General features: G+C 40.8%; 1 protein-coding gene across 7 annotated transcripts in view; it reads left to right on the forward strand.

The window, feature by feature from the left end:
• Positions 1-24,801, forward strand: part of NHSL1 (NHS like 1) — a 182,623-nt gene extending 157,822 nt beyond the window's left edge. For 3 of the 7 annotated variants that reach the window (XM_051792484.1, XM_051792488.1, XM_051792490.1), the window contains exons 5-8: positions 411-542; positions 9,329-12,736; positions 13,281-13,410; positions 16,910-24,801. In XM_051792484.1, the coding sequence (XP_051648444.1) occupies positions 411-542; positions 9,329-12,736; positions 13,281-13,410; positions 16,910-17,633 (4,394 nt within the window). In that variant the 3' untranslated portion in view covers positions 17,634-24,801. The remainder of the gene's footprint in view (positions 1-410; positions 543-9,328; positions 12,737-13,280; positions 13,411-16,909) is intronic. The other 4 variants (XM_051792486.1, XM_051792489.1, XM_051792485.1 and 1 more) reach the window with 3 other exon arrangements.
• Positions 24,802-25,567: the final 766 nt, after the last annotated feature.

Consider the following 25,567-nt stretch of genomic DNA (forward strand, 5'->3'; position numbering starts at 1 on the left):
TCCTGCCATAAACCATTGTGATCTTTCATTTTCATGAGCAGATTTACTTTTTCTGCAGCTCATTACTCCAAAATAAAATAACAAAACCTTCCAAAAACCTCTAAAGGGCCAAATTAAAGCAAAGAGTCTGTTTGCTTGTGGAATTAGAGCTGATCTCACCAAATTTGAACCGGGCTCAGGAAGTCAAAATTCCTTTTAAAACATGTAGTGCTGTGTAGTGGATATTTGTGCCTAAAGCCTTACTGTGACAATGTGCCGTATCTTCTTTCAGTGTAAACCTTCATTGTAGGACCAAGCTAACATCATTTATTAATGCCTTTTTTTCCATTTCTACAACGAAACTAGTGGAAGAAAGTGCATGTCAGTGTGCTTGGAAGTAATGTTGCTTTGCTTGTTCTACCATGTATTAGGGGAGAATTTCGACCGCCAGGCCAGCATTCGGCGGTCTCTAATTTACACAGACACGGTGGTAAGACGGCCGAAGAAAGTCAAAAGGAGAAAGACTATTACAGGAATCCCTGACAACATACAAAAGGAGCTAGGTATGGCTCATCAGAACTGTATTCCATCCACTGTTCATTGTCACTGCTTATCATTACTCGACTAATAACATTACCAGTGCTCATGAAACCAATACAGTCTGATAGCCTATTACAGTTCCAAATACGCCTGTACTTCCTTGCCACCTCTTGCATTGGGAAATTGAGACCTTTTATCTGTTGACTTCCATCTGTTAAAGAGAATAGGGTGTTTGGAAAATGAGGTACTGGTACAATGAAAATCTGCAGGGATGTAAGATTTCTGGACTTCAGTGCTTTCCTTGAGATTTGGTCCTCTTCTCCAAGATGTTCACTGAAGCAAAACTGAAGTAAGCAGGCATTTTGGCTTGTGAATAATTACTTAGAATGAATTACTTATTAATTAATTACTTTATGAGAATAATTACTTAGAATTACTTCCTGAATCTGCCGAAAGTTGCATCAAGAGGGAAAGACTTATTTTTCAGTTCAGTTTTGATCAGTTTTAATTGGCGACTCCTTAAGTATCAATGTTATTTGATTGGAAACAATTTACACGGGCTTATTAGCTATTGCATATATTCCAAAGGAAAAATACCTACTCAGTCACATTTACGCTACCTCAGACAGTTCTCTTTCACACACAGTAGCAGACATAAATTCAAAGCTGATGAAGCAGTCTGAATTTTGGCAGAACTTTCAGACACTTTTTGCGGAACTCTTTGATTTAAATCTGGTCATTTTTGCTTATTCTTTAAAAAGTTAATTTAGTTATTCAGTTTTTCCCAGGTGATAACTTCACAGATCAAATTATGCTCCCCTCTTTTTTTTTTTGGTAGAGGAAGAATGTCTTTTAAAATAGTGTAGCAGAACATAATTTTTGGTGCTATATGTGTGAAATTGTCTCATATATTGATGGTTTCTGTAAGTTTTACTACCTTGCATTTTGCATCCATTTCTTTTTTAATTATGGTTTCAATTCTTTGTTCTTTGTCTAGATTTTTCAAAAGGAGAGGCAAAAATATGTAACTTGTCTGGATGGGTTTGAAATGAGCTAGAGGGCCAGGCATAGAGAAAACCAAGAAACAAACAGTTACTTGAAGAGCAGTTTGTGAGTGGAACTGTGCTCCTTTGGCATCTGTAATGAAAGAGTGCCCTGCCATGGGAATCCTCTGCCTCAAGAAAACATTTACAAAACTGAGAGATTATATTTGTGACCACTTCAGACAGATGTTTGATGCTTGAAAACATCAACTGTAGTTTTACTTGGTGGAGTAAACTGAGATTGCAGTTGCCATCTATCCTAAAAAGAATTCTTCAGTTAATATCTTAAAAGAATTTCGTAGCATTTGCCAATCTGTTCACTAAGAGTGACAAGTTTTATGTCTTGATTTTGGTCTTTCATCTCTGTGCTGAGCACGTTTCATGCTGCGCTGCTTGAAGATTTTCCTCGCCTTCTGTTTTAAGTTGTGGAAATCTCAGGGCTGGCAATATCATGCTGCAGGAGCTCTCTGGATGGTTCCCCAGCCCACAACCTGCAGGCACATAGGGCTTCAGCCACGTGCCCTATGGCAGAAGTTGTCTGAGGAACTTCATGTTGCTTCTGTGGTGGTTGTAGGTCTTCCAGACAGCAAAATGTATGCCAGGAGGACTCTGTCATGCAGTATCCATCCTGATAGCATGTTGGTTTCTACCACTAGAAACAAAGTGCGCTTGAAAAGAGTGATAGTGTTGTCTTCATCTGATACAGGAGGAAACCAGGCATGCTGCAGTGAAGTGACTTAACCAGAGTCACCCACCAGGCCACTGGCAAGGCTGGGAATAAATTAGGTCTCTCTCATCCCTGTTCAGTGTTCTTTCTGCCATTTCTCCCCTGTCACTGCAGAAATATTTCTGTAGTAGTCCATTCCCTATTTCTCTTACACTGTCCCAAAACAAACAACGAGTTGTTTTAAAACATTCCACAGTTCATTTGATCGGAACAAGGATCTGGACTAAACTCCAAATCAAGCAATTGCATTATGCCTATTGACATTCTCCCTGTGGTTTCAGCTGAATAAATCTCTTTGTTTCTCCCCTAAAGCATTGCTGTGAATGGTTATAATATTTACACAAAGATTAAAACCCCTTGGTACACCAAAGTTGCTGCGTGCAGGCTAAATAACCAACACATACAGCACATTCTTGTTACCTCTTGTTTATCCTTCAGAAGGAAGCAGAAACTTGAGAGAACCTCAAAGCTTCAACTAGGCTTGAACTATTTTTATTTCTTGTGAGAGAGCCTTGAAGAACTTCTGCCAGGCCAAGCTGCTGGGGTTCTCCCCTGGCTGCTTTGGCTCCTTCGGAACAGAAAAGACCAAACAGAAGAGAGAGCCTGCATGACTGCTGACCTGAGGTCAGTGGACGTGGTACCCTAGTAGAATTCAGCCAGACATACTGAAAGGAGACAGTAACTGCACTCATGTGCTGAAAGTATCTTTAAACATTTCTACTTTTTAGTGTTGTAATACAGTTGTGTTTTCACAGGTGTCTTCCAGCGATGAACCAATCTGTCTGTATAGGCTGGAAACTTCTGCATACAAAATTCTGCATAAATAAAATGCAATGTGATAGATGGGATTCTGAGACAGAGTAAGAACGTGAGATGTCTACTAGTTTAGAGATGGCAGTTATTTTCTGAAGTTGTTTTTTAACAGCAGGACCCTCTCAGTACTATTTAGCAGGATGACGCCAAAGTAAGAGGAGAAGGCAAAGCATTCTTCTTTCTGCCAAACACAACAATGAAAAAAATTAGTTTTGCATACTTTTGAATTACCTTCATTGTCTTACAGAACATAAATATTGTATACATATTTAATAGGAGTCAGTGTTGGATCAAAACTGCAAAAAGGGCAGGAAACTTTGAGATTATGTTATACTTCAAGTTTCTGTGCTCTCAGTTTCTCTGCTCTGTATTGCCATTATCCATCGCCTCTAGCTGTCTTTGGATGGTACCTTATATGCAAACCTGTATTATCCCCTCAGGCAAGAAGATGATTCCCAAACAGAAGCTTGGTAGAGATGAGCACCTCTCTGGGAAAAGCTGTTGCAGGCCTTGCTCATTCTTGGCTCTTGGTTATCATCAGCTCCCTTCACACGTTTCAACTCTCTGGGTGAAACAAAGGCAGCAAAGTGCCTTCACATTTCCGTGAGCCCTTCTCTGTGTCAGTGCTCTAGGGTTTGGCTCAGACTAACTTTCTTTTTGTGAAGGTACCAAGTTACCTGACTGTGTTTCTCCAGAGCTCCTCACCAGTGCAGTCCCAGACTCCATCCCTGTCTTGCAGGAGGAGCAGGTCCCAGACTTGAGTATCAGTTCCACCACAATTCAACTTCCAAATAAACATACCTCACCAAAGTGGGGGAGAGGAAAACATCTTCAACTTTTCCACCTTTTGATTTATTCTTCTTCTGACAGTCATTTTGCTTCTCTTTAATCAAACAGAAAGTTTCTGTCCTCTTGGGTTTGAAAAATGTCTTCTAATTTTATGTTTCGTGTGTACTTTCTTTGAATTATTTAAATACTTTTTTCTATCTTAAGATGTAATTCATAGTTTTTTTGGCTCTGTGATTTTTTCCCTGATCTACTTTTTTTTTTTCTTACTAACCTAAGGGTTCAAAGGGTCAGAATAATGACCTTATACAGTTTTCTTCAGCTTATTTCCCTACCTCACGTTTTCAGTGGCTCACAAGGAGTTGTTACCTATAGAATCTGGTGTCAGTCTTCAGGATGGGTATGACTGACACCTTAACTGTCAGTCCTTCATTTGCTTTCTTGCAACGCAGGTCAGACCCTGGTGGTACCAGTAGGTGTCTCAGGTATCATTTGGGACTGTTGAAGCTTCTCCTTTGATGTGACTGAGAGGAAGCAATTCCATCTCAGCAACATGGGGGCGAGTAAGTCCTCCTGATTTTTGGTAACTCACCTGTTCTGCTGAAGACTTCTCTGAATTGATACTCCTTTCCAATTAGTCCCTCCAGGACTAGCAGTCACTCAAGTTATAGGTCCCACAGGTAAGAAGAGTCTCAGATATCCAGCGGTCCTGCAGAAATACCGCACATATACCCAGTTGTTCCAGACAAGTAATTCTGCACCTGCTTCAATTTGCAGCTTTAGCAGTCTTTGGAGATAATATCTCTCTTTCAGAGTTACAATGCCTTTTGACTAATACTGGTTTTACAACTGTAGTTTTTCAACATTGTATGTTCCCAGCACTATTGATCCATAGATCAGGGTGTTAGAAAGTATGCATGGGGGATGAAAGACAGAGATGCCAGGAACAAACTTTACTAGAGGCTGTTCATTTAAATGAATAGAATCAAGAAAACTTAAGTTGCCTATATTTTCATCAAAATTCTCCCTTTCAGAGTGGCAGTGATATATGCAAGCATTCAAGATATTTTTTAGCTGGCAGTACTAGAAAGTATCACAGAATTCTCTGCAATATTTTTCTCCCCTCGGAGATTACAGATGCTTCATGGAGCACAGTAAAATTTCCTTAAAATTGTCATGAGCCAAATGTACTTGTCTTATTTCTTGTTGGGTGTCTTAAAAATCATTTGATATGTAAGTACTAGGGTAAAACAGATTAAGAATCTCTGGGGGTTTTTTTGTAACACTGCAAGTTGTGGTGCCTGCACAGTGACTTGGTCAGGTTACTAGGTTTAGAGGAGGATTGCTAGGTGGGGCGCGGGGAGGCAATGAGAGCAACAATTCTAAAGAATGTGCCTGTGGCATAAGAGCCAAGTGCTTATATTAGAAATGATTAGTCAGAAGGGAAGAGAGATTACTTTTATACGCTAGTTGAAACAAGCATGTACTTCATGATATCTACACGTACTGTTTATCCTCTCAAACCTTCGGTTTTCTATTCTCATGTCAGTGCAGAGGACCTTTTGTCTGATTCTCTGCAGCAAGCTGCTGGTGCCACCAGGTCAGCTAGAGTCACAGGGAGTCTTCTGGTAGCTAGTACCTGGCCCTAGGGATTACATACAGACACTTTCTTTTTTCTGTTAAATTTGCAGTCAGTCTCAATCCCTGTCATCTCTAATGAGCAATACCAGTTAACTACCAGAGTCAGGGAGAACTGGTGTAACCTGTATATGCCTATCTTTGACCAAGAACTTGGAACTAAAGTAAGCAGTTGAACCTCCTCTCTGTGCTTCCATGCAAAACTTGTTCCATATGTTGCATGTTTCACTTGTGCCAGATAATGAGTGTTCTTCACTTGCTGCTGGAGTCCACACTGTTGTGTTAGGGAAGAGCATTTGCCCTAGGAGATATTTTCAACATAGTAGGGTAATAGAAAGGAGTGTAGATACAGGTCCCCTGTGGCGGACATAGCAGGGCTGGTGGACGCAGGATAATATAAAATGCAGACATGATAACAATTACTTTGAACCACATTTATCACATACCAATTTGCAGCCACTTCTGACTTCATAATGTTCAGCATCTGTAACCTGATGTCCAGTTCTGCAGTATTTTTTTACTGCTGTCTGCTCAGACATCACCCCTGCAACTAGATGGACTTTTTTCTTTAAAAGCTCTGATTCAGTGCAAGAATTTTGGTGTTGTAGAAATCTGTTTTCTTACTGCTATTTATTTAAGCAGATATTTTCTGAGAAACATAGCATTATGAGTGTAATCAGTCAATTAAAGGTTTGAGCTGCCCTTAGAATTGGATTATTTGCTTTCTAGCTGCAGTAGCAACAAAGGTGGTTTGATTTTAAGGGTTTTTGAAAATCCTTGCTTTTCAATATTACTCTGGAAGCAAGTTAGGGTTCTACCTTGCATTTGTAAATTGCAAATACAATACTCCTTGCTACCCTCTTCTGAATTCCACTAAAATCATAAAACCGTCAACATTTTAAGAGTATACCTGAGTCTTTAATGTTCATTTGGTTGGTTTTTGAACCATTTTCCCCTGCAGATTTCCATTGTCCCTCTTCAGGAAATGGAAGAGTAAAAAGAGCAATTGTGTTATAAAGGGCAAGTAAATCCTCACAGCTTTGCATGAGGTTGTGCATAAAGTCAAAACCAGAGCTGAAACAACTTAAGAATATGCTGCATTTCTACCAAAAATATTTAAAACCTCAAAGTCGTCTTCTTGTAATAACAGCCATGAAAAATCCCTTCCCTGACCATATCCCATAAAATGATTGAAGGATATAGCCCTGTATTTTATACTGAGGCTGGGCTGTCTGAATGTTGTATTTATTTGGGCTCCGAATAATTCTAACTATAAGAGATCTTTCACTGGTGCAAATACTTGCCCTGACAGGCTTCCCTGCAGTATTGAGGTTGTAAACATTTACTGGTGTTGAATCAATTTATGCAGTTCCCCAGAGCATATTAGGCTGGACCCTAAATGACATAAATTCTGGTAACACAGGGTTAGCACTGGTTCTCAGCAGCATTCTGAGGTGTGTTGTTCATGCTGCCCTCTTCTTAGTGTGCTCCTCCAGCACTGCTCCAGCTGGGACCAGCCACCAGTCTCCAGGCTCTGTTGGGGCATGTGTGCCAAGGGATGGGGCAGGAGCTACTCCCCAAGACATTGCCATCATTGCATCTTTTATTTAGTGACATAGATACAACACCATTAAGTTTGTATTTCAGCTTTCGCTGTGCATTTGCCATGAGTAGTATGTCCCAATAAGTGCATTCTAACACTCCTGGTTTTGAAAGGAGGAAAAGGGCAGGTTGGCAAGTCCAGCATCATTCCACTTTGCCATTTACCTTCCCTAGCAGTAATATTTTAAACAAGCATAAATCACCCATCTGCGTTACACTACTTGTGAAACAGAGTGCGTTTCACTTCCTCTATGAATACAGACATACCACATACTGAAGTGAGGTGCTCTCAGCCACAGGTCAGTATGTAGCAGTGTTAGATACTCGTTGTAGTGCTGACAGCTCTGTTTTCCACCAGCCCCATCCTTCTGTCTTGTCTGCGTGTGCGTATTTGTGTGCATGTGTGTATTTCACAGTGACAGAAGAAGAAAAATATCCCATCTCTTTGGTTATTTATATATCTTGGTATGCAGATTTTTTAACTGGATACTTTTAATTGGCTCACAGTGATGTCATGGTTCCAGAAACATTCATAATGTCTACTTTGACTTTTTTCTCTCTCTCAACCAAAGATGTACACTGATTCTGTAGAAAAAAAATAACCTGGAAATTAAAATTATTTTTCTTACTGTACAGTTCTTAATAACTGTGTACAGAATATGCAAATCCCTCTCTTGGTCGGCTGCAGTCATCCATCTGTTCTGACAGTGTCTCGTATTAGATTATCCAAGACATTTGCCAGCATCTATCTTTCTAGCAAACCTCTACCAAAAGCAGAAAGAGGCTGCATTTTCATGAGAACAAGAGAGTCTACACAAAGCAAACTAACTAGGCTTCAAGCTGCTAAAAGACTACTTATGTGCCTGGAGAAAAGAAGTAAACAATCCTTTTTGTGTGGTGTGCTGCTTTAACTGTAGCGTTTTCAGAGACCTCTTTTTCTTATCCTAAATGCCTCTTTTGCCTGCCAAGAATAAGGATAATTAAATGTCCTTTAAGTGGTGTTTAAAGCTGCATGATAAGAATACCTATCCTCCAGATGCAGTTCCCTGTAGTAAATAGGAAAGGAGAACAGTCCTATCAGGCATGCCACTTCATTACTCCTGAGACTAGCTAAGGCGGAGACTTGAAATAACCAATTTTCCCCCGCAGTGACATATGCAGCATCCTTACCAGCATCTCCAGCAGCACGCCTGCCTCTCTATTGCTATTTATACAGCAACGCAACTGAATTCAAAAGCAGCAGCCTTACACGGACTAATTTTAAAGCAGTGCTCTGGTTTGTGATTTTAAAAGGCTGCTACCAATAAAATTGTAAATTTAACAGAACCCTGGAGTCCTTTCTACCGACCCAGCGATTATTATATTTTGAACTAAAACTGGTTTTCCATTGTCCTCAAAGTTGTCAATATATGGTTATTCATTCTTTTAGAAAAAGCACACTTATTTTTGTTTCCTGATGGTGTTGAGGATGAGATGACCATCAGTACCAGCTTTTCCCCACTTCTTAGAGTTTTTCCTGTAAGATAACTAGAGAGTATTTGTAAGGAGAACTGTTATTTAATGATTTTCTTTGCAGTGTTGTATAATGTTTATATATAAGTATTGTTGTAGTGTATGTATTATTTGTGGTAAAACAATGCATGTTTCCATGTTAGCCTTCTTTCAGACAAACTGCAGGACTTGGAGAGCTGTCAGTGTTCCCTGAAATTTTTTTTTCTGAAGTGTAAGGCTTGTAAAAAGCAGATCTTTTTATTCATACTAGTCTCCAGATTTCCTTCCCCTTTTCTTTATTGCATGAGGCATTAGCATGGGAACACCCTTCACGTTTCTCAGGCTTTTGTCTGTTCCTGCTGCATTGCCTACTGGAAGTCAAACAGTGCTACTTGGTTTCTGACATAACTGATTACTATGGAAATTATTACCATGTCATAAACAGAGGATTTCATGGGTCGAATGTGTGGCAGGAGCACAGACGATTCTGTAAGCAAGAGAGGTTCCTGGTAATAATGAAAAAGGGAAGAGAAATGCAGAAAACAGACAATGCTTGTGCAAAATCCATTGTTGCAGATTTTTCTTCAGAAGGCATAGCCTGCGGGAACGTGGGGATCAAGCAGTTTGCTGGGGAGTTTTGATTTTAAATGAGTGAGAAGATAAATGTGAGTTTGTGCTTCAAGAAATAATTATTTTATTTTGACTCCAGCAGTTGGCGCTGGCCAAAGTGATTTCCGAGGGCATTCGATGTATGTCCCAGATCACTGTTCCACACTAGGGAGACTAGACAGCTATCGCTCTGCTATGCAGCGCTCGGAAACCAAGGACACCAGCTGCCAGACGGAGGAAGTTAAAGTTGTGCCCCCTTCAATGAGAAGAATAAGAGCACAGAAAGGACAAGGCATTGCAGCCCAGATGTCTCAGTTCTCCAGCTCATCTGGAAACATGTCAGTGATGAGTGATTCTGCTGCAGTTATATTTGCTTCTCGCCCAAATAGCGACATAGGTTTTCACAGCTTGCCTCGAGTTGGTGCAAGAGTATCTCTGCAGTCCCTAGACCAGACACAGAGCATCTCTAGGCAGACGGAAGACATTGCTGGCACTTTAACTCACCAGATAAGTAAATTGCAAGTGGATGATAGCGTTGTGCATCTGAGGAATAATCCCACGATGGGGACACTGTCGAGGCCAAAGTCTCAAGAGGTGAGAAGCTGTGATAGTGAGAAGTCTGCAAGCCCAGCATGTGTGGTCTCTCCTCATGCCACCTACTCAACGAGCATCATACCCAATGCAACACTGTCATCCTCCTCAGAAGTTATCATTATTCATGCTGCCCAGAGTGTTGGTTCATTGGACAGTAAAATAAACAGCTCCACTGCCTACCCAAATCCAAGAGACAATCCTGTTACCAGCAGTGCAATAAGTGGGAAAGAAGACCACCACTCTTCAAGTGGTAACTGGAGTGAGAGTAGCTCCACACGTCACTCACAGACTTCAGATACCATCCCATCTAATACTGTCATGATGCTTTCTCTTGGTGACTCTGCTGTCTCTCTTAGCACTCCTGGGAATGCAGAGGCTGGGTCTCAGACCACAAGCTACAACTGCAGGAACAATGTTGCTTTACCAAACCCTTCCCAGGACAGCGATGGTAGGAGTGAATCTAGCTATTCCGGGGAGCGAGCACAGGCAACAGTAGACAGCACAGAACATTGGTTGTACAAGTCTTCAGAAAACAGTGAGACTCCTTCACACAAGGTGGTTTGTACCACACCAGGCTGTGCCACTCCTGGCAGCAGCAGCCTGGAGAGGACATCAGTCAGGGATGATTCTACTTCTGTGTATTCTGTTGACCATGATGGTTATTACAGTTCCATGCATATGGACTCTGGGCTGAAGTCAGACATGCCATGCAATAATACTAATGGTTTTGGGAATCCCAGAGACAGTGTGATAAATGTCTTCGAAGGAAAGGAGAAGAAACAGCAGGTTGACCAGTCAGGCCAAGGTGACAAATCTCTTGCAAGAAACATCTCTCTGAAAAAGGCCAAGAAACCGCCTTTGCCACCGTCCAGAACAGACTCGCTCAGAAGGATGCCTAAGAAAAAAGTCCAATCCAGTGGACAGGTACTTGATGAAACTCTCATTGCCACCCTCCAGCATTCTCTGCAGTTAAATCTCAAGTGCAAAAATGGCAGCTCCCCTTCCCAGAGCCCCTCCAGTGATTATGAGGATCCCTGGGTGTTGCGCTCCCGCAGCCAAAGCTCGGTCAGTGCAAGCAGCAGCATGATGTCCACCACTGCTCCAAACCTTTACTCCATCTGCACAGTCACTCCCTCACAGAGTGAAACAAGTAGCATCAAGTCAGAGTACGCTGACCAGTGGGGCTATTACAGCGACTATGCCGCAGTGGCAGACGACCAGGTGAAATCCCCAGTGACCCATTCTGTCAGTACATCGTCTGCTCTCAGCGATTACAGCATCAGCCACTTCAGTGATGGCTCAAGGGCTTCTGTGCCACAAGTGCCCAGTGGGCTGGCGAAACCAAAGAGCACTTCTCCGGAGAAATCCCACCGAGTCACGTCGCCATCGAGTGGGTACTCCAGCCAGTCCAATACACCCACTGCGCTTACTCCAGTGCCTGTACTTTTAAAACCTGCATCATCAGGAAATGGGAAATCCAAGCTGAAGCCTAAAGTGCCTGAGAGGAAATCCTCTCTTCTGTCTTCAGTTTCCATGTCTTCATCCTCCACTTCTCTTTCTTCAAATACATCTACCGAAGGGAGCGTGAGTGTGAAGAAATTGGACCCCGCCCTGAGCCCTCCTCCAGATTCTGGTGCACCTCCTCTGCCACCTCCTCTTTCAACACCTCCACATTGCCCCGAACTTTCTCCTCCCCCTCCTCCTCCTCCAGCAGAAGTCATGGATTTGTCACCATTGCCAGCCTCTCCCACATTCCCCCCTCCTCCACCAGAAGCTAATGTAAATTCTTCCTTTGCTCAGACTGTCCCATGGTTACAGCAAGAAGCTTCCATCAGTTCATTCTCTTCCCCTGTTCCTCCTCCTCCTACTTGCCCCTTAGCTGTCCCACCACCAGCACCACCTCTTGATCCCAAGTTAACAAAAGGTGCAACAATATACCCACAGTATTCTTTTAAGAAACGCAACCAGGAAGATTCTTGCTACAGTCCAGTGAAACAGGCACTCAACAAGCAAGACTCATCGAGACCTGTGATGCCATTAGTAACTACCAAAGCATTGCAAATGGTGCAGTTGAGGTCTGTGAAAAAAGTGACAGAAGGTGAACCATCACCTGAATCTGCTTCTGAAGCCATGTCTGAGGAGAAGGGTACTGTAAATTCATCGTCACAGTCTTCCCTAAAGCCATCTCTCTCACTGAGACTCAGTAGCAGCTTAGGCAACGAGGAAATGAAAACTCAAGGCACTTCATTTAAAAATGCAGTTCAAACGCTGTCTCGGGGTTCTCCTCTCATTCTCTCTGATAACACACCTGCGCTTGACAGTGATCAAAAGCCTGTGAGTGCAGTAGGTCTAAAAAAGTCTTCTGAAGCCTATGCACTGGGGACAGCTACTGATGACACACCTGAGTCTTCAGTGCAGAGTGAAGACCTCCCTTCTGGCATGTCACTTCAGGGGTCACCAGCATCTCCTGACAAGGTTCAGGTCATATTGCCAAGCAAGAAACCACCTCCTATTTCTAAGAAACCTAAACTGTTCCTTGTTGTACCACCTCCACAGTTAGATCTTACAGTGGAGAAAGCAGCTGAAGTGAGTGATACTGTCAGAAGCACATCAAGTCCGACTAAGAGAGACACTGTGCTTGCACACTGCGAGGAGGCGAGAAATTGTCTTACAGATGGACTCGGTTCTAGCGAGATGGACTCTGGCAGCCTGGTTCCTGAGGGAGGAGCTGCTGGATTCACCTTCTCTGAGGCAGGGGGAGCGAATGCCTTTGTGGTACAGCCTGCTGCATCACCAGTTCAAGAAGAGCCCAGGCAGGAGGAGCAGTCTGCTTTTGATGAAGGAAGCAGTTCAGGCAGCAGCCAAGACAGCGGCAGTAATGCTGACGGGCACCTATCTCAAGAGAACGAAAGTGGTGAGTCTCTTTTCTCTGACTCTTCTTCATATACAACAGTAGCTGTTTTAAAGCAGCTGGGGAGTGAGCATGGCAATCCTAGCATTGAGGTGGGATTCTGTAGAGGAAAGAACCTCTTGTGGTTGTTATAACTAAAGGACTAAAGAAAGTTGCAGGGATCTGATTAATATTTTATGAGATTTCTTATAATTACTTTCTGACTTCTCATTGCAGACATGGAAAGAAAATGATGCTTTATCTGACTGTGCTGGTATTAAAGCATGCTATGAAAACATAGTTAGCTTTGTAAATTTTGCTTTTGCATTTCAGTGGAAACCATACAAATTTTCTTGTATTTCTTCTGCCTGTGTATGTGTGACCAAACACAAGCATTTCATGCACTGCAGTTTCCTAAGCAAATGTTGATCTGAAATCACAGTTATGACAATGGTGCACTCAGTCTCTCAGATGCTTTGCCTTAGAGGCAGCAAGGTCTGGTTTCAGGATTATATGCCTGTTGGATTCACATGATGGACTGACAATTTTGTTCATTCTCTCTGTATAGTGGAGGTGTTTGAATCAGATACAGCAAATAGTTCATTTCTGCCAAGCTGTAGTTATGGGGAAGAGACGGATGGAGTGGCAACGCCAGCAAGACCAAGGACTACTGAAGATCTTTTTGCAGCCATTCACAGGTACTGCAGAAATTGCCCTTCCCACGCTGTCAGGGTCCGGTAGGTCTCTCAAAAATTAGTTTAACATTTACTAAAACACCCAATTGCAACAGTCATTGCTTTATGAAAAAGCACATATTTATCAGCTTTCTACTAAGGCTATATATGAAAAAGATAAGGAAAAGAACTTGCCTTTTATTGTTTTACAAATATACGTAATCCATTCTGAACTAGAAATGACCAGATTAAATCAATGTAGATTATATTATAAATATCTTGCCCCTTAAAATACCAAGTTATGTCTAGTAGTTATTGTACTGTTCTCAATCTGCCATATTAACTCTACTGTTGCTTTTTCTGTGTATCTTTTTGTTTTCATTCTTGTTCTTCTCCATCTTTTTACTCTCTTCGCTGCTTATATGGTGCAGTTTGGGACAGAGGCTCAACGCTAATGCTTCATGGCAAGCGTGGCTGAAACTGGCAAGTAACACAACATGTCAGTCATATGGCAAAACATATGGCAAACGCTGGATTATAGTTTGCCATAATCCAGCCTGAGGTCGGGTGTTTTGTGTCAAACTGGTTCATGAATGAAATGTGCAATACTGGCTCTGTTATTAATGACATTATTCATTTCCCTTGAAAACAAAATCACCCTGAACGGCAGCTAGATTTCTGTGCTGTTCACATTAGGTTCTCAAAAAGAAAAAGTAGAAAACCTCAAGCAAATAAAAGCTTTAAACCACAAAAGGAAACGTGTGCACCATTTAAACAGCACACACAGACCTTGCCTGTAGACTAGATTGGGTGTAGTTGTAGCACCATCTTGCGGCTTTGTCTTATACTGCAAACTGCAGAGGGGGTGCAGTTACTGACAATGAATGTGCTCAGCAGCTCCGTGTGGGTTTATCCAGGTGTTTAGTCAGTTTGCACATCTGTGCCCGAGTTTTGCATCAGGAATGAGGAACAGGCAGAGCAGCTGGGAGCCTGTAGCACTTTGGATGCAAATGCTATTTTTTTTCATATTTGAAACTACTCCCTTTCAGATTTTACAGAAATTGCATATATATGATACTGACTTTTTATAATTTACTCCCTTAATTTTTATAATTTACTCCCTTAGGACTTGGCCTGTAGGAGATGTTCTAAAAATGGTCTGTTGCATTCATGTTGCATGGCACTCAGTAGAACTGCAACAAATCTGGTTTTAGAATGAAATATTCTGACCAGGAGCCTTTCTCCATTATGTATGCAGATAGAGAGTGGATCTCTGTGTCTGTGCACACACATGTAATTTGTGAGTTTATGGGGAAATGGACAGTGGAACTGGATGTGACATAATTAAAACTGTCACATTTTTTATTAAGACCTTGCTTTTGCTGGCTTTAGACTTGAACCACTATCTTCCTTGGTTGTTAATAAAAAAGGTTTTGGTTTTCCCTTCACTATTTCTAAAAGGTATTATTTCAGTGATTGGCACTCTCGAATATATATGCTTTGGAGTAAGACAAGAAATTTACTGGTATGTGTGTTAAGGACAGAAAGAACAACTTAAGTTCTAAGTCACAGTTTTGTTTAAATATATACCCTACCTGTGTCTGAAAAGCCACCAAAACCAAATCTGGTTCTTAAAATTAAGTTTCTTCCATAATTCATACATACTGAGAAAAGCTGATTACATGCTGACAGCAAACTGACTGCTCTGCACTGCATTCACAGTCTTACTGGATTAATCCAAGCTAGGATAACAAAGTCTTCCCCTGCAGATCTTTGCAATTGAATTTTTTTTATTTTTTTTATTTTTTTTTTTAATTTAATTTGGGGTTTGGCACAGTACAACCCCAACATTGCAGTGTTTAAAGATACATATAGGCAGCCAAAACCCTAATGAAGGAAAATCTTTTCCCTTTAACAAATGCATGCACATGCTCACATACAGACTTGCAGAGCATCCAAGCACCAAAATAATTTGCTGCCTACAATATTAATACACAGTTAAATCTAGACAAGGTTTGTATGTTTGCTGCTGTTGAAGTCATCATTTTATCTCTGTGCTGTCTTCTGGTGTCCATTCATCCTCAGGCTGAATGGATATTGGTATTACATTCTTCTTCCAGAAAGACAGGTGGAGGCAGCAGGAGCTGCTGAAAATAACAGGTGATACAGTTGTCTGTGGGGGTATCATAAGTAATCTGTGCATAAACTTCACCACCACTTAAGAGAGACAGGATCACTCCAAAGTCTTGGCAGATCTATGGCAATGTCTGTTGCTACCACCTACTCAGACAATGTATCCTTCTACTTTGTTTTCAGGGTTTTTTTTTAAATATTAATACAATACATAAAAACATTTGAATTTGCCTTGGCAAAATCTCAAGGCTTTTAAGAAAGTAAAGCTAAAGATCACATTAAGTAGAAACCTGTTTTACAAGGGGAATGGTCTGTATTGAGCACATGCTTGATAAAAATTATTATGGAATTACAGCATGATAATCTTGTATTTGTAACAAGTCTGCTGACTTGTTTTAAACTTCTTCCAAAATGCCATATTTAAAAATAGGCTTTATATGATCTTTTTGAATTAATTCTTGCTTTGTCAGCAAAGAAGCAAAGCGGCTTTGCCACAGATACCAGGCATGTACATTTCTTTAAGTTTTCTAATAATGTGAAAATGGAGCAATAGAAGTGCAGTTTCCACTTATTCCCAGTTCCATGATTGTTTCTTAATTTTGCTTTTGTTATCCCTGCACTTTACATTTAAATTGAAAAACACTTCACCCTTTCATTTGGAAAGAGAACTTTCTTGTCAGGAAGTTGGTCTCTCCTTCATTTAGTTGAAGAGTTGCAATGACAGAGCACCAACATAACTGTGAATTTTGTCCATGCATCTTAAGAGAAACTGGAAAACTCTTTTCATTATTTATTTACTATTTCGGTTAGGGAGGGAATTTTTTTTTTTAATCATTTAATCCAGAATGGTTACATGTGGCTCCCTTTTCTCCATCTGAACTTCAGCAGCAGTGTATTTCAGTGTCCTTTTCTAAAGGAAAGTGCACCTGTTCTCCACAGAGTGTCAAATGAAATAGTAAAACAAAACAAAACAACCCAGTGTAGTCTAGATGACATATTTTGAATCAAGTCCCTAAACTAACAGAGAAAGGGCGTTGAGTCTAAATCTTTATAGGATATTAGTCTTAGCAGTTTAATACTGACTCTCGAAAATCTGATATACAAAATTTGCTAAAGTGTTTTGTACATCAGTATTGCCAGTTTTAGTAGTTTCATTGTTCCAGATTTGCAGGAAAAGAGGAATAAACTTAGCTTATACCTCCAGTACCTGCATTAATGCCTGTACAGTTCTGGTGGTGTTCTTATTCATGCTTCAGATTTAGATTACTTCTCCGTTTTCCCCTCTCTCTGCTTTAGCTTAATTCATTGTCATTCGTCTAAACTGAGTTTAATTAGGGGAGGCAAAATGTTTAATTTTGGTCCTTTTTTTTTTGTTGTGTTTTAAACTCAGATCCAAAAGGAAAGTCCTTGGCCGTAAAGATTCTGAAGATGACCGTACCCGCAACCATTCTCCGTCGCCCCCCGTAACTCCCACTGGTGCTTCCCCAAATTTAGCTACCCTCAAACAAGCTGGATCTATTCAGAGAAGTGTTCGCAAGAGCAGCACCAGCAATGACAACTTCAAAGCCCTGCTGCTGAAGAAAGGGAGCCGCTGTGACACCAGTTCCCGGATGTCTGCGGCAGAGATGTTGAAGAATACGGACCCGCGGTTCCACCGGACAAAGACAGATGGCCCTGCTGACCTTTCTGACAGCCCTGCCAGCTGCTCACCCAGCAAGAGCAAACGGGCCCAGGAAGAGTGGGCCAAGAGTGAGGGCCTGATGCCAAGGAGTATGTCTTTCTCTGGCACTAGGTATGGCCGGTCAAGAACACCCCCGTCTGCTGCCAGCAGCAAGTACAACGTCCGCAACCGCATTCAGAGCAGCCCCATGACTGTCATTAGTGAAGGAGATGGGGAAGTGGTGGAACAGTCAGAGGGCAGGGTCCGGAGAACTTTGGAAGAGCAGCAAGAGAGGCAGCTTGATATGTTTAACAGTGATGAAATGGACATGAATGATTTTGCATATGTTGAGGAGGCAGGTTGCAAGGAGACCTTGGATCCAGCCCATCTAGACTTAATGACTCAACCAGGTACTTCAAGGAAGTATCTAAGCCCTTCAGCTGAAGAAAGTTAAAAGGCAGTGTGACAGAAGGCTTTGGCTATTAGTCTAGAAAATCACAGAGGACTAGATTCCCGAAGAAAGCCCAGACCAGGACAAGTTTACTTTGCTGAGCATTTATTCCATGAACTGCATGTGTATGTTTAAATGCTAAAGCGATGGTGGTTCTGCATGGTTGGGTTGGGTTGGGGAGCACTTGCTTTGAATGAGTGGTCTGTAGCTTAAAGAAAGTTAACAGTTGAATTTTTTGTGTAAACCCTTAGAAGTCCTCTTGTGGGGTGGGAGGGAAGTTTTCTCAGAGTCTATAGGGGTGTGATGTTTTTCTTTTTCTTGAGACTGCAGTTGTGCAAGAAAAATTTAGGAATAAGCCTGAAATGGGAAGGCTCCTGTGGTACAAGCTGGATATTTGGTTCAAAAACCTTGTAGTGGTGCAGCATAGTGCATATGTTAAGCAGAGAGAGGCACGGTGAGGCCCATTCAACTATGAGAAGGTAGTAGGGTTGGTGCTGGGGTTGCATGGCTTATTTCTGGGTTGTGGCCCAGTGTTCGATGAAGCGTGTCCTGCTTGAGCAATTAGCTCACCAGGTTTTGAATTGGTCCAGGGTACTGTACTTTTTATTCTTTTTCCTGAGGGAAAATGAAATACATAGTTAACATGGAAAAGGGAGCTGAGTTTTATAGCACACTACTAGCTGCTGTGCAGCCACACACATATGCTTGGTGAAACACTCATTTCCAAGTGAATTGCTTTCTTGACTGGAGTATTCCCTTAGAGAACTGGAACAACTGGATGTCTGCAGAGGATGCAAGCAGACAACAGGAAAGTGGGAGAGGAATGAAGCAGTGTACTACCAGAATTTGGAAGGGTTACTATTGTGGTTTAGGAATGATATTCCCCAATTTAGTCTTCCCACTGAAACACTCTAAACCGTGTGCCACTCACTCCCTCCCTCCTCCCCTTCCCCACTGCAGAGGGCTGGAGAGGAGAATTGAAGGCACAAAAGGCTAGGATCACGGGTTGAGATAAGGACAATTGACTGAAAACAGCAATGAGATAAGAAAACAGTAACAACAACAATACTAATGACAGAGTGTAGGAGAAGCCCAGTAATACATGAACCTCAGCCACACTACCCGGACTCAGAGCCCCCCATTCCCTGCCCCTGGTAATGATGTGAGGTGGTATAGGATAACTGCCCCTCCTGGCTACTGCGGAATTTAACCCTGTCCTGGCCGGAACCAGGACGGTTAGATTTCTGAATTAGAAAGCAAAGTTTGACTTTTAGAACTTGCACTACAAAGCTGTAGGTGGAGCCCGTCTTTCAAAACTGAAACTTGGGAGTTGTGTTTTGCCAGAAGTCTTGTCTTCCATTTGTCAAAACAGGAAGACTATTACTTTTCATCACTTGAAATACAGATACTTGCTAACTTTTGGTTACCAAAGAATAAGTTACAATTACTTTAGTTTTTGATTTGCCTGCAGTATTTCTCTTCTTTTTTAACCTTAATAATTTAGTGAGGTTCATTTTTATTGTATATTTTACAGATAATAAAAACATTTAACGGTTTCCCAGTTGTAAAGAAAATTAATTAAAACTGAAATATTGGCTGGAGTTTTTGGTTCTTAGTAGGAGTGAAGCTTTTAATTTTTAAGAAGAATTTTACATCATTTGATGGCATGCGCAGTTTTTGTATTGTTTGTAAATATTGAAAGTTGTTAAAATATCTTTTGATCTCCGTACCATAGAATTTATACATTTTTAGATTGCTTTTAAGAAGAAAAAACACTCTTTGTAGATTATTTATTTTAGAGAAATATGCTTGTAATCTCTTTCTTCAACCCTTTACTTGTTAGCAATGTAAATTTCAGGGGCCTTCGTTTAACTCTTCCCTTCATAAGAGGGGAATAGTGCTGAAAATGCTGTGACTTTGCTTCAATAAAGCAAAAGCCTGCCAGTTGCCATATTGTCTTTTGAATTGATTAAAATCTCCTTCAAAAGATGTGTCCCACAGTGTATGGCAACCCACTGAATGCCATAATCCATGCATCCAGCTACTAATCTCCCATTTTTCATTGCAAAATTTACTAATTCACTTTAGAGACAATTAAAGTGTACTTACATATACATTCCATTTTGGCATCTCAATTCTGAGACTAAAAAAATTGAAATAGTACTAAACTTTTTCCAGTGTCATGTGTGAATGTTTCTACTATTTCTTTCCTACTTGCAACCTGTCCCAGAAAACTAAAATTCTTGGAGAACTAGATTATAAGCAGAGTAAGCAAGAACTAAAATGAAGTGGAGAGGGTGAATTCAACTGCACTCAGTGGAACAAGGGTGGGATTAACTGGTGCACAGTAAAATTTCTGCCATTTTTATGTGCTAACTATATTTAAAGAACCATTGGATTTTTTAAATTAAATTAAAACCTGATTGGATAAAGTAGATTGTTTCAGATATTATTAACACAGATCTGAACTACATTCTGTTGCAAAGAGTGCAAAACATTCTGCCACTGCTAAACATCTCAAGAGTCTTGATTTTGTGTGCCTCCCAGAGATGACCACATGAAACATGAAAGGGCAATATCCTTTTCACAGCAGGTACTGTTCCTTTCAAAGCTATGCATAAATACTAGCTAGTCCTTACACCACCATCCTGACAGGAAAATACTCAGGCTTTGTTTTATTGTTTACAATAAAATAAAAATGGCTGCACTGGAGAAAATTACAGCAGCGTTGTGCATAAAATACCTGTAGGAGAGAGCTTAGCTAGCTAATTCCGTGGTTCCCTTATGTTTGCCAGATGATACTGCCAGTCACTTTTATAGGCTATATGGGGAACTCTTTGGAAAGTCCCAGCTTAAATGTACATCTTGTCAATGCAGGTAGGTGAGATTAAACTTCAGTGTAGCATGGGCTGAATTTCTTCTCTGGGCACAGGGGGTAGCCTTTATGCTCATCTAAAACCCTCATCTGGTGTAAGGTGATTTGGGTTGAAGCTCAGGTTTTGGCTAGTATACAGAAAGCAGTGTTCATGTAGCCTTACTGATATTGCTACTGACTACATTTTGCACAATATAAGATGGAGTGAGATACATTAAATGTGCTGAATTATGTTTAATGGTGCTTATAATACTTCGGTAACTGACGTAACTTTCTTGGGGAGGCATCACTGTGTCATCTCCCCACTGCATCATCCTCTGTAGCAGCACACAGAACTGGTTAGTAGCTCAGTTTTCTCAGCAGTACAGTCCTTGGACCAAGTTTTCACTGCAAAACCTTAAGAGCATGACAGCTTTAGGCTATGTTTTATGTACTTGCAACAGCTTTAGTGTGTATGTATTTGTAGTAAGAAAAACATACTTAAATTTTTGTCACATTTGCAGCTTCAAAGTTACTTTCTTCTATAATAAGGATCCTCCATAGGGAGGTGTTGCAGTTGTGGCTATATTGGTCAACAGGTGTAGATTAAGTTTTGTAAACCTCAGCTAAAGATATCTAGAGCAGTGGGAGAGGAGCACGCATACACAAACTTGGCTGTGCTAAAGAGAAAAAGCAGACTTGTCATCCTGATGCTTAATGTATCATGCTGTTATAGGGGTTGTTCAGAGTTTACAGTTGGTTTACAGTTTGCCTCTAAAACAAGAATCATTATTGAAGCTAGATGTGAGATTAATATCTGATTTAGCTCTTACTGAATGTGGTTTTCAATTTCAGTCTTTTTCTAAATTTTGCCCTGTATGAACTCATTCCATGCTTCACCTGTTTATGTTCAAAGTTCGTTCTTACTGCTGTCAGATGTAGGCAGCCCCAATCCCCCTGAGAATTAGAGCCCTCCAGTTATTACATTAATATATTCATAAGGCTCTGGGGCATTTGCAAGTCTTCACTACTGTTTGTATGTTGAAGAGGAGAATTTATTACCTTAATCGAAAGGATGGAGGTTATGCAAGGAGCAATAGCTTGGTGAGAGGAGGTTTGGAAGGCTACTGGTAATCAATGAAAAGAATTGGAAAAGAAGTGGATTTGATGAAGACGGGATTTTGAGGAAACAGGACTAGATGCTGGTTCATGCATAAGGCTTGGCCTGAAAGAAGGTACAGAATAATGGCAGAAAAGGTGAAGCAGGGAAATTACTGAGAAGTGCAGTGAATGCACAGAGTAAGGTACGGGGCGGGCAGGCAGATTCTTGAAGATAAAGAAGTTTCAGCAAGTACGGAAGAGAGAAAAAGGCGAAGGAACAATGGAATAGTCACAGAAAGAAGAAAGAAAAATTTTAGCCCATGTGTTTCCTCCTAATTCAAAGGGTATAGAAGGCCAAAGTCAGTCAAATATGGGGAAAAACCCAACCCAACATTTTAGAAGAGGAAAACAACCAAATTGGGTGAGCTTAGTGAAACAATAATAGGCTGAAGTGAGGAATGCTCTAGGATACCACAGGCAACATTGAGTGGGTGGCTATGGGCTTGAGCACAACTCTTGGAAAGGTTCTGTACAGAAACACCATGCCTGAAATCTGGAAAGAGTAAGGGGGATTAGGAAGATTAAAGCTCAGATTCATCCTGCCTAATTTCTACCAACTGCTCTGCGTCCAGTGATTTCAGTGGACTGGCTACAGGTCTTCAGACACCTGTGTTTGGATAACTTGCTAAACTTTCAGTAATTTCCTGAAGCAAAGAGGCCACTCATGCATGCAGCACAGGGATGGGTGTGTTCGTACTACTGCAAGCAAATAGATCTTGAAAGGTGTCGTTTGGATACCACAAAGTTCTGGAAAAAACATTTATAGCAGCAGTCTCTGTTCCAACAAAGTTGTTGCTACAGTACACTTAAGTGATTCAAGATGATGCATTGTTTGGTTCCATAAGAGAGAATTAAAAGGGTGAACTTCAATGGTAAAACAACATAATACAAAAATTACAGTGGCAATGAGGAATCGTTTTATCTGTTCAAAATAACTTCAGTACTCACAAAAGAGAACACAACAGCTGTATAATGTCATTGGTATTTTTCTGAGTTCCCCACTTAAAGTTTATTTTCTAAGTAACTTTCAGAAGAGATTTCTTACATGTTTAAAACTAAAAGTCTTGATAATTTTCTTTGTTCTGAAAAGGTGTTATCAACTTTAAATCAGAGTGCAGCATTAAAATCTTGCAGCTATTCAGTGTTGGATCCTGACTGTGGCTATACTGCTGTGAATTAATAAACACTCAACAGAGTAAAATACAAAGGTGTTTGATAAAGTTGTGCTATGCCATATGTCATCCTGAAAAACTGGGTAAAAGCCTTGATAGTGCTTCCCCAGCAGAATGTGGGTACATTTTATGTTGCAAATTTAGCTCTTTGCAGTTGGGTTCTTTCACGTAATGCGAAACCAACCTTTTAAGGGCCAATCAATTCTCCCAGCAATGCTAATGGAAAATGTCATTGATTTTCAGTAGCAAATTGTTTGTTAATAGTGAATCCAAATGTATGTGTATATGCATGGGGGGAGGTGTATACAGAAGAGAGAAAGTTCAACACAATGTACATGAGTTGCCCTTGTCTGTAGTATACTGCTCTATTCGTGCACCATCCTTCAGTATAAAACCAGAAATTTTAGCTACTGAAGGGGAAAAAAAAAAGTGAAAATCTGTCAGGACATGTAGATAGCAGAAGTATCTACATATTCAGTACCTCTTGAAAACAAACAGTAAAAGTTTAAGTTCTGTGTTTAGATGGTAAAAACTGATTTGGGGGACACATGTAAATTACAAAGAAACATAGATAAAATCTGTCAACAAACAAGAAATACAAGAAACAAAATATTCTGTTTGCCATCTGAAGAGGAATGTTGTTCTTCTACACCTTCTTTAAAAGTCAGTCAAATATCTGTTTGGTTTAATTTTTCCAAGTGGAATTACTAGGTATGTTTTTAACACTCTTTTCACACTGGGTTGTAGAAAATGGACACAGAAATTCCTGCCTTCAGAAGGGTTTCTAGGTCAGTTTAAAACAGGTGAAAGAGCATTACAATGACAAGAACATTCAGTGCCCAGTGCAGTGTCACCAGTTGAGAAGCTGCTGTAGTGGAGTCTGAAAGATGGTCCCATCCTTTTTGCCTTAATTGGGATGTTGTATTTGTGCTGCCTGGAAAATGATGATTATTGCAAATTACTGTGCCAGCTGGGAGCTGCAGTGTAGTCAAAAGGATTAAAAAAGCAAAGCCAGATATATATAGTCAGTACAGCAGTCACAGACTAAGGAGTGATAATGATTTTAATGTATTTACTTATAGAGTTCTAATACAAAGCAAATGAACATTTCAGAACGGAGATCTTAAGACAATGAAAACATGTATATGGGGGGCATTTGGCTGTGAGCAGAGGTCATACAGCTGCACAAAAATCGAAGTTTGGGTCTAGGGTAGCTTGTATCCATTTGCAAGCTATGGATACACAGTACCAAGCCACTGGTGATGCCAAATGAGACTGGCATATTCTCATACACAACACACTTGATTGATTAGGGCAAAACTTTGTTATCCAGGATCAACCAAACTTAAATTCCACAGAAAGATCTCTGTGATGTGATATAGAGGGGAAAAAAGTGTACCTTGATGTAATATTCAAGAGGTAGCACTTTATTTATTCCAACACGGAACAATAAAACTGATTTTCTCCATTTACTGATGCAGCATTTTGCAAAATTTGTCACAATTTAAGATTGTGGCTTGTGGGCACATGAAAATCAGTTGATAGGTTATTTCTGAGTTTAAAAATCTACCAACAGTACTTTGTTTCTAAACTGTTCTGCACAATCCAAGACAAGCAAGTTGTGTAACATAAAAGCTTTTTCTGAAGTGCAGCTTTGAAGTCCAGGACTGACTATGCAACAAATTAGTCATCTAATTCATGGGATGAGTTTCTTGCATGATGTGACAACCTCATCTATACCCATGTTGGATTTGGGGAACAAAGTATCTCAAAAATTACTTTCTGTGCCACAAACTTGCTCTCTCAAATGGTCACCAGTATCTGGGAAATTGTAGTCACCTCTTAGAACTGAAATTCCACATTAGAGGTTATGTAAAATGCTGAGAAAAGAGGGAAGAAAGTGTCTTGACAATAAACTGAAATATCTTTCTCAAAAGTCATTCTGATTGTTACTCATTCATTGGACGTTTCCTTCTTTGGATAAGCCAGATCTCATGTCATCTGTTAATTCTCTAGACTGCCTTAGCAGTATTCTTTTAACAGGTATTTCCTTATCCTGCTTGAGGCTTGCTAGCATAAAGAGTCTTTCTTTGCAATACTGGTATGTCTTTTGAAAGGCCTGCTGAGAATAATAAATATGAAAGGAATCTAAGCTGGATTGTCCATTATGCCCTAGTCTGTAGACCATGAATTTCCCAAAGTTCATCTGGTTGAGAAAATGCCATCAGGGACAGCAACTCCTGCTTCTGTGCCAGTCCACATGCATACCTGACAGCATAAGGGTCTCCAGCCTTGGTGGTTCTTACAGACAGATGAAATCTTTTAGTTTGCTAGACTGTGGATTCAGAGGAGCATTTCCTGCAGATAACCTCACCTTTTCTAATGTGATCTGCCAACCCTTTGACATGCCTCTTGGCACGTCTGCTTTCCTTAATCCCAGCCCCATATGCCACCTGTCGATCCTCCAACAGAACTCCAGAAACTGACCCTGACCTCCAAGCTCTCACTCACTGTCCCATTTCACACCCAGCTCCCACAGACTAGAAGCTCAGCTCTGTGTCCTCAGCCACCCCACCTCATTCTCGCACCCATGAAAGGACTGCAGACAGCTACCAATAGCGGTGGCACCGCTCCGGCAGTAACAGCCCGGATGGGCACTCGCAGTGTGCGCTTAAACGCTCTGTGGGATCTGTCTCTGCCCTCAGCACCCAAAATCAAGTTGTGGTTTGTGCCCACAGTGTGGGAATCTC

The sequence above is a fragment of the Manacus candei genome, unplaced genomic scaffold, assembly GCF_025592945.1.
Source record: "Manacus candei isolate 608988 ecotype Guabito, Panama unplaced genomic scaffold, ASM2559294v1 h1tg000034l, whole genome shotgun sequence".
NCBI lineage: Eukaryota > Metazoa > Chordata > Aves > Passeriformes > Pipridae > Manacus > Manacus candei.